This window comes from Penaeus vannamei, chromosome 1 (genome assembly GCF_042767895.1).
Source record: "Penaeus vannamei isolate JL-2024 chromosome 1, ASM4276789v1, whole genome shotgun sequence".
NCBI lineage: Eukaryota > Metazoa > Arthropoda > Malacostraca > Decapoda > Penaeidae > Penaeus > Penaeus vannamei.
This window is the reverse complement of record NC_091549.1, coordinates 37,055,416-37,065,346: the sequence shown is the minus strand read 5'-3', so window position 1 is coordinate 37,065,346 and position 9,931 is coordinate 37,055,416. Positions and strand designations below refer to the sequence as shown.

General features: G+C 34.0%; 2 protein-coding genes across 2 annotated transcripts in view; one reads left to right on the top strand and one right to left on the bottom strand.

Annotated features, from left to right (window-relative positions):
* Positions 1-1,643, bottom strand: part of LOC113815021 (mitochondrial import inner membrane translocase subunit Tim22) — a 3,242-nt gene extending 1,599 nt beyond the window's left edge. Inside the window, exons 1-3 of the mRNA XM_027367107.2 lie at positions 1,225-1,643; positions 649-740; positions 322-417 (exon numbers count right to left, since the gene is read on the bottom strand). Of these exons, the coding sequence (XP_027222908.1) occupies positions 322-417; positions 649-740; positions 1,225-1,462 (426 nt within the window). The 5' untranslated portion in view covers positions 1,463-1,643. The remainder of the gene's footprint in view (positions 1-321; positions 418-648; positions 741-1,224) is intronic.
* A 319-nt stretch (positions 1,644-1,962) lies between these two features.
* LOC113815022 (protein AATF-like) lies at positions 1,963-9,574 on the top strand. The gene is made up of 9 exons (XM_027367108.2): positions 1,963-2,130; positions 4,969-5,464; positions 5,604-5,818; positions 6,188-6,372; positions 6,985-7,061; positions 7,392-7,553; positions 8,095-8,290; positions 8,944-9,150; positions 9,340-9,574. The coding sequence occupies exons 1-9, from the start codon at positions 2,049-2,051 to the stop codon at positions 9,490-9,492; spliced, it is 1,773 nt and encodes a 590-aa protein (XP_027222909.2). The 5' UTR covers positions 1,963-2,048; the 3' UTR covers positions 9,493-9,574.
* Positions 9,575-9,931: the final 357 nt, after the last annotated feature.

Genomic DNA, 9,931 nt, shown 5'->3' with positions numbered 1-9,931 from the left:
GGAAGTATCTTTGATATGTGATTGTGGGTATATCTAGACATTGTGCTGATTGGCATTATCTTAGTTCTTCTCTGTCTTTGCATGATCCTCATTTCAAGATTTACCATATCAGATCTATTATCTATATCTTGATGTAGTCTAATTTTGCCAAAATAACAGTTCTTTTCATAATGGCAATTGAAAATTATAAATACTACTCAAGTGACTACATCAGTTCTAAACACATGGCCTCAGTCAGAAAACTAACTGCTGCTTTTTTTATTCAGAATAATTCCTCATTCACTTTATATATTCATTAGTTTGATACTTAAATATACTTACTGATTCAATCCCACATTCTATCCCTGAAAACAGGAATCCAATAGCAGCAAAATTTTTACCGTATGAAAGTGTAGAAACTTTTAGTTCTCTGAGAACCTGAAACAAAAGGGTTGCATCAGTAAATTCCATCCCAAAAAGACAATCATTACATATCTCAAAAGTTACTGTGTCAATTATCAACTGTACTACATTTCATTCTTATGGATCATAGTGAATCCTTTTTAAACTATGCATCACTTTTACATACTTATAGCTAGTTCTTGAATAATCTAAATCCTTTTTTTTTCCAACTTGAAACTTCTTCACTGATAAATTTTCTCATCTTACCTCTCGGGCTGACTGTGTAGGTTTTTCTGGGGTTGGTATAGTTGGTGTCACACTGGCGGCAAATAGACCAATACCACCACCAAGGACAAAGCCTGTATGATAAAGTTTTTTTTTTTACTTTTTGTTATATAGAACTTTGGAAATATCACAAACAATCAAATGTCGTATAATAATACTTAAAGGCTTTTCTTTGGGGATACACATAGTAAGAAAATCAAAACCATTTCAAAATGCCACAATATTTGGACACAGTTGCAAAAACAAAAAGCATAATTATTTACAACTTAATTTTGACAGGAGCAAAAACTTAATTCATTACATTTCTACAACAATGAAAGCAGTGTGTTAAGTACGATAATGAATAATCAAATAAATTTTGCCAGGCAAGCAAAAGGCAGCAAGCAGAGAGTTTTTCTAGGAATTATTGGAATTGGTGCTGTTCTCAAATCCAAGCTTGCTCTTCTGTCAAGGAGGTTAAAATCTAATTGGATGAACATTTACCCTAATATAGATTCCCCAATGGTAAAATATTTGAGAAATGTGATATATAGAAGCATATACGCATACACTACTGACCTGCCATGAGAGACAACACCGCCTTGAAAGGACAGCTCTCGAATATCGCCTCGACTGTCTTCTCTTCTCTCCCCTTGATCACCACAGGAACAAAGGTCCTTGGAATTATGACATTTTCCCTTTCTCTCCTCTGGTTCGCTACGAGGAACTTGGCGATTTGGTCGATCTCCTGCGGGGTAAATAAGGTCTTCCTCGGGCCATCCTGGACAGCCGAACTCGATGCCACTTCGGCTGACATTTCGCTGGGTCCTTCTCCTTCTTGACTGGGATGTGTGGGGAGAAGGGAAGTTGTACTGGAGTTTGTCACTGTTTTGTTCGCCGTGTTGACCCTGGTTTCATGGTAATTTCATTCAAACACACACGGGACTAGACCTCAAGACTTTTTGTTTACTGCAGACGATCATGCCGCTGTGAAGGGGATACGGTCTGGATAAAATTTTACGGAATACTCTTTTTCATTTTATGGATGCACCAGTAGTATATGTATAAATATACATTTTTGCTTATTCTATATATAAATATAGCAGACGTATACTTACATAAAACCATTTATACTAACACTGATCCACACACATTCGCCTGCCTCATTATCACTATGCATGATTATATATATAAAGAACATATATATAACCACTTTAAAGTAAATATTGCATATCATATGATAACGACCACCTCTTTCTTATGGTATATATTTTCCAGTTCTAAAAATTATTTTCATTCGCTACGTCTTCTCCAATGTTTACAAATTTCGTGCATGTGCTTCGGGCTGGTGAGGGCGGACTGTGGGACAGGCGTTCAGTGTTGTGTTACAACACGTGAAAATCATGGCTAATTCACTCCAGTCTTATGTTGAGAAATTTCTTCTGAACCCGGCGGCTTCATTTAATGTGGATGATGAAGACCAAGGTACCAAATTCTGTTCTTGTAGTTATAGTTATAGAAAGTTCTAGGCGTTAATTCTGTAGGCTATATTCGGGAAATCTCACTGGCAGTCTTAGCTCTTTGATATACCCATAGAAATAACCACGTTGAAGCCCTGTCGCGAACATCAATAAATTTAGCGGAATGGTTTTAGTTTCACACAGCTTTCAGTTAGAAGGAAAAATTTACATATATTGGACATTATGAACGAAAATAAAAAAAAATTGTCTTCTATGGTTTTACCATCGTCATTGGTATTAGGCAAGAAAATAATTGTTAAAAGTAAATCTTTGCATATTGAAGATTATTTAGTAGGCATCTGCAATGGTTTTAGTTCCACACAGCCTTCTGTTAGAAGAAAAATTTACATATAACAGACTGAAGGAATGAAAATAAACTTTTCATCTACAGTATTGCCTCCGCAAGTTAATAGTAAGAAAATAGCATTTGGTAATATTTTGGTTTATATTTACTGGAAAATCTAATTATACTATCATTAAAAAATGAAAACTATACATTGATACATGACATAAAGTGTGTAGGCAAAAAAAAGTGAGAATTGAAGACAGTAGGTTGCAACAAGTGCTGTGCATAGGTTATGCCACTGCAATCAGGTGGATGCCCAACAACAGCAACATACAGTGAAGTCTGTGGATTTCCAAGTGTGGCTGGAGTTAAAGGGACTTGTTTCTAGAGGTTGCAGTCACTTCATAAACAATTACCAATACTTTCACTTATTAATATTGTGATGGAAGACAAGTGGTCCACACATATTACATTGTGAATGATTGAAACCAAGAATGATAAATGAATGGTTGAGGGCTGTGCAAAATAAAATATTACCACATGATGTAGTTTAAACTATTCCCATCTTTAACATTGAAGTGCTAGGATATTACTTTTGCCTTTGCCTGTGTATGAAATGCAGTGGATGAAGAATTGCGGGACTTTTAGCCAGTGATGTATCATCTCATGTTTTCTCTATGGCTCTTAATCTAATATTCCTCATCTTATTGTCCTGTCCAGAAAATTTAACTTTTCAAGCTATTATTCAGTAAATGTTAATTTGGTTTTGAATCCTGATTATACACAATATTATTTAGGTAACTTTCATCCTGTTCTGAATAAATCTAGCATGTATTCTGCAAAGAACTAGAGCAATAATGGTTGTGATAGATAGGAATTGTATGAGGTATACCAGAAAAAAATTAGGGAAGGAAATAGGATATGTGGCTGATAGACCTCTGTTTTTTTGTTTATTGTCTCCACCTTTTAATCTTATTTCAAAAGGGCTACTGTGTCCTACCCTTCTTTTTCTTTTTCCTCTCCCCCTTTACTTCCTTTTCCTTTTCCTTCTACTTCTTCATATTCTCTACTTCTTTTGTTCTTTTCTCTTCTTTTCTTTCTCTCCTCTTTTCTCCTCTTTTTTCTTCACTTCTCTTCTTCTCTTCTTCTTTGAACAATATACATTTATATATTTGTTAGCTTTCTTCCTTCATAAACTCCCCAGAGCTTGCCAAACTCCTCCTAGAATTGCATCAAACCTGAAGATGAAATCCAGGAGGATTTTGAAACTGTTTTCTAACTTTCAATAATTCTAGTTTGTGGATTGTGGGTTTCCCTATCATCTATATTTATGCATACTGTGCGAGTTGGAAATAGATGCAAAGTAAAAGCCATTCTTTTACTGCTGTTAGTTTTTTTTTCCAGAAATGCACAGTTTTAGACAACTATCACATTCTAGCATAGCTATATAGGGCTCACTGCAGAAAAATATAGTCCTATCTTTATTAGCCAAAAATTATAACCTGGGGAAGGGTCAGAAAATACCTTAATTTTCACCAGAAAAGTGAATGAAATAGGGAAAGGGGTAACTAATGTAGTGTGCTTATATAGGATTCTCCCCCCCCCTTCCAATTGCACCAGTTTGGTGTATAACGATGTTTCATTTAAACAAAATAATGATAATTCTACATAGATCATGAATGATTATGTTAATTCCACTTGCAATTGTCTCATTTCATGATTTTTTTTCTCCATTAGGATGTAAAATAGGATGTAGATTTTATGATAGGAGAGTGGGACTTGACTAATTTTACTCAGGAATGCATTAGGAAGAGCTCTATTATACCTTTTTTCCCCACTTTTCTCATAAGGTCAGATTAGAAAAAAATGGTATGAAGAAGCCCTCCCAACGCATTCTAGTATAAAATCAGCCAAGCCATCTTCCTATATCAAAAATTGTACACCGTTTTACTATGAAGTGAAAAGTTACCATTCCACCTGAAGTTATATATACATATCATATATTTTTTTCCTTAAATGTGGCAATGATGCTTACTTTTTTCACTGGTGTTATTTCCCCTTCCTGATTATAGACAGGGGATATAGGGTATAGTTCTGAAAAGGGGGGAAATGATGAAAGGCCATCATGTGCATCTTAAAGAAAAACAATAGAAAAATTGATTTTTTATTCCTCGTGTCTTTATGTATCTTAAAGTGTAATTATACCAGATTATGTAATTAGGTGTGTGAAACTTTATCCATGTTTGCTGTATATAATGTTAAAATTGTAATTTTGATGTATACTATTAGCAAATTCATATGTTTGTGTTTGATTTGCATATACGTGTTGTTTTCCATTTTGCCCCTCAGAATTTTCTGATATCCTTTATGCTTTTTGTTGCACTTATTTAAACTTTATTTTAAAGTTATCTTTTATTGCTTGATGGTAACATAAACTAAGATTACATAGTAGGTAATTTTAGCTGTATGGAAGTATGTATTCTCAAACTTATATATTTCCTTTTTCCTCCCATACAGTAATAACCAAAGCGCAGGTAGTAGATTCAGTTGCAAAGGAAGAGAGTGCCAATCAGATTGGGCAGTCGATTAGCAAGCTAAGAGCACAAAGTGCTGCTCTCTTATCAGAAAGTGATCCTCGATATAAAGGCAAAAAGGTTTCTCGCAAGGATCTCAAGAAAGATAATGAAGTCACCTTTGATCCATCATTGAGCAAGTTCTTTGTCATAGAAGATGATGAAGATGAAGAAGGTAATGATGAAAATGAGGAGGATGAGGAAGAAGATGGAGAAGAGGAAGAGGAGGAGGAGGAGGCAAGTTCAGATGAAGATGAGAGTGAGGAAGAAAGTGTTGCTGAAGTGAATGGAGGGTTGAAGAGAATGGCTTTGAAACAGGCTACCAAGAAAAACAAATCAAGGGATGCAGAATCAGATGAAAGCTTGGACAGTGAGGAAGATGAGGATGAATCCACAAGGAAGATTCGTGCAAAACTCCAGAATGACTCAAGTGAATTCATGTAAGTGGATGTTACTTTACTTTTATTCATAATCATTCATTTATAGGAACATATCTGCCTTTTTTTCTTTCAACCATTGAGTAGGAACAAAAAAAAGTAAAAAGAGTAACACTTTCTTACAATTTTAATTCCATTTTAGATTTGATAAGGATGAGGACTTCAGCAAATACGGTGAAGATTTTGAAGATGGCGAAGATGATGCTGAAGATGATGACGATGAAGATGAAGAGCTGAGTGTAGAGGAAGAAGAAGGTTTTGATTCTGAGAGTGGTTATGGAGGATCTCTTAAGAAATTCAGCAGCGAAGATCAATCGGAAGAGGTCAGGAAAGGTCGAGCAGTGAAAAGTCAGTTAGGTAAGTGCTAGCATGGGAATGAATTTTTGATTGATATACAAGACTGAAAGCATATCAGATTGATCTTCAGAAAATTGATTTATGTAAAGGTCTTGCTGTAAAATTAAAAAGAAATATAGAAATATATTGAATAGTATATTCACAACAGCATTTACTGGTTTTAAAGAGTATGATTAGCTTAAGTGTAGGAAATTAGTGCTATAGCATATTTCAGAGAAACTGTTCAAATAAGGAGGGCTGCATGCCTTAAGCCCTACAAGGTAATACCATATTACTTTGAGGTGCTTATCTTCCATTAGCTTCTGGATAAGTCCTACTCACTAACAAGCAAAAGAGTATACTCAATCTGTTCTTTGTGTGTACTTACAGAAATATATGACTCATTGTTTGAGAGTCGCATCAGTATGCAGAAGATGGTGAGTCAGACAAACCAATTACCACAGTGTAACACCTTCAAGCTGTTTGTCCGGGAGAATGATCCAAACTACACCAAGAATCTTTCCACTGCAAAATCTGCAACCAAGGTCTTGCTTAATGCACTTCTTGATATACAGGTGAGATTTGTTATATCTTCATTTGTGTTTATGCTGCTGCATAGTGTATAGTAGCATCTAAGTAAGTATGAGCACAATTATCAGACTGAGACTGCTTTTATCCCTTTGTGCTGGGATGCTATGACATACATGCCAAGTCCACTGTGATTCTAGTATATATATCGTTTTTACACATAGATGGCTTGACAAATACGCAGTCACCAAGGAGACAATTACTAGTCCTATTTCCCCTATCTGTTTACCCTTTCCCTTGATTTTTGGGATTTTTTTTTTATTATTACTAGTATTAGTAATTTAATATAATAAGTGCAATAGCACTTCCTCACCTTTCAGGTCTCCTAGTAGAAAGTACATGAATGTGTTTAGCCTCTTTGACTGTACAGGCATGATGAAGGAAACCTGTATTATGCCATTAGAACTTTAGTATATTAAACCTTCATTATTATCACCCAAATTAAAGAAAGCACTTAGCAGACTGCTCCCCCCCCTTTATTATTGGAAGTTTAGTGAAAATACTTCCTATATATTATATGTATTTTATTCTGTTGTCTTTAAAATATACAGTTGATATAGAATTATTCAGAAACTCAACCAAATTTTCTTTGCTTTCAGGAATTAATCTTAAAGAAAAATCCAGAGACACAACACATAATAACTGGCAAACAGAAGAAGGATATGGGAACAGAAAGGTGAGTTGCTGAGATGTGGCACTGTTTAGTGTGTATCACCTGATGTGAAGTGAATTAATGTATGGCAGTTTAATTATTTTTATGTTTCCTTTTGTCATGCTTTGTTTTCTATGCCTCAAAAATATAGTTCAGAGATTTAAAATTTACCCAAAAAAAATATATAGTTTAGAGATCTAACATTTTCAGTGTAATGTATCATTATGCATAATGGTAAATTCCATTTTCGACATGCTCTATACACTTATTCATGTAATCATCTATTCCTTGCTCATTTCCATCAACTAATTGTAGTAGAATGATTGTGAATTAGCAAAATGTTGTTCTCCACAGCGATGAAGAAATTACAAGTAGTGAAGATGAAAAGATGGAAGAAGAGGAGCAAAAAGAGAGCAGTAAAGGAACGAAACGGAAATTGAAGATGGAAGAGTACGAGCAGGTGTTGAGTAAAAGACATGCTGCATATATTCCATTCCGGGATGAAACTATAAACAGGTATGTTCACAGTGTATTCTCATCAATCATCTCAAATAAGTTGAATGATGATCAGGGTTTGATTATAGTCCATTCTACAAACTGACAGAATTCAATTTAATAAATGGCTCTAACAAATTTGGGTATTGTAACCCAAATTAAACTTTACCTTAATATAATAAAACCATCCCGAAATTGAATCCAATAATAATGATGATGATGATAATAATAATGATAATGATTACAATAATAACAATAAGAATAATATAGTTAAATATGATAGTAATAAAATGATAATGGCAATAATAATTATGTGGTAACAGGCCACCACCTAATGATAAAAAATAATAAGGATAATTATACAGAAACTGGCCATCACCAAGGCTGTTATATACCACTGACACACAGAGCACTTACTATGGCATTCACATAACTAGCCTCAAAGTTAGAGTGAAATTGTAGGCTGTTTGAAAATTTAGATACAGGATTTATAAAAGTTTTTGTACAAGAAATAAGTATAATTTTCTGTAGATGTACTAATTACTAACTCTGTTTATTACAGGTGGTATGAGAAAACTAAGTTGCTATCCAGTCGCAATGCTCAGAGTTCATTCAGTAGTTTTGAAGTATCAGCCTTACAGCAGATGAAAAACATTCTAGGCAACAAACAACAACTAATTCAACGTACACAGCTCACCGGTGCAACTAGAGGAACAGCATATCACATTCTAGGTCGTAAGGATAGCACTAATACAGAGGTCAGTACTTTTTTGATAGAGGGTTCAATATTTTTTAGATCTTTTGATGCATTTGCTAGTCTGATATACTTATATTATTTGGCAAACAGTAATTATTTTTGCTTATTTCATCTTGTCCTTGAGAAATGTATGGATAGAAGACTGTTTTCATTTACTTTGCATATTTATTCTAGGAGATAATTAGTGTGGGAGTTTGATTGCTCTGATTTAGCAAAGGAATTGAATGTTTATTAGTATATAGATTTCCATTTTCCATGTAGATTAAAAAATATTTTTACTTGAGATAATGTTAGAGTAACTATTAAATGTTATCTTCAAGACTCACTCAATAATTTGAAATCATAATTTGGTTCTTTTTGATATGAAATCTGTTTAGTAAAGTAGGCATTTGTTCCTTTAAGTGCTTTTTGTGTCTTTTGCTTAATAGTGCCACTCTAATGACACATTTACTATTACAGAAAGTACACTTGATATTGATTTTCAGTTACAACTTCATACAGATTGGATGTTTTAAGGGGCATTTATTGAAATTCATTTGTGTAAAATGTAAAACAGGTTAATGTTCATACTCAAGGCAAGAGAATGTTATGCATACTTCCTTAACTTGTCTTTTCTGCCATATGTTAAGTGTAATTACTTTTTTATACACTCAGGTGGGAAAGGAAGAATATGACTCCGAGATATTTGACGACAGTGACTTTTATACAAGGTCACTAGAAGAGGTACTGAAAGCCAAGGTGGCACTATCAGAAGACATGACAGATGTGTCAAGGAAATGGATTGAAATCCAAAACCTGCGTAAGAAAGCCAAGAAGAAAGTTGATACTAAAGCAAGCAAGGGACGGAAAATTAGGTTCGATGTAAGTAATCCTAACAAAAAGTGAATTGGTTTTGTAAAATGTTTTGTCATATTTTGACATGTTCAAGAGGTTCATGTAATTTGAGTTTTTTGTAGGAAAAGCAACAGTATCATTTATGGTTTTTTAATATCTTTTCCTCTTTTGTGTGTGTTCTAATCCTTTCTCATGATTTTTTTTTTCTTTTTGCAGGTTATGAGTAAACTTCAGCAGTATTTAGCACCTTGTTACCCACCACAAATGGATGATGGTGCCATTAATATTCTTTTTGCTTCTCTGTTTGGCAATGCTGTCAAGAATGTGTCTAATAGTAAAACAGAGCCTGTTGCCAAAGAACAGAAGTGATAGGGAAGAGGAATGCAGTGATATGTATTTTATATATATATATATACATATATAAAGGTTCAATAAATAGGTTTCTTTATAATGGTTGTTTCTCTTCAAATCAATTCAAGCTTCCAGCAGTGGAGATAAGATCTCCGGCAAATGTGCACTTTGCATTGATAGTATATCTCAGATTGAGAAAGTTATATGAAAAGATATAAACAGTCACATGACAGAGTTTTTGAGAAAAAAAATCAAGTGAATTCACTCTTCAGATCTGACATACTGTAGTAGTATTAGCAGTTGAAACTGCTAGAAACTAAACAAAGATTGTTAATCTAATTCTGCAGGGTTTGTCATGAATTGATATGCCATGCAAACAGAGTTTAGTTTGTTAATTTTATTTACACACAAATATCTCCACAAGTGCTTACTCTTACTAGTCTGACCTATCTCCGTT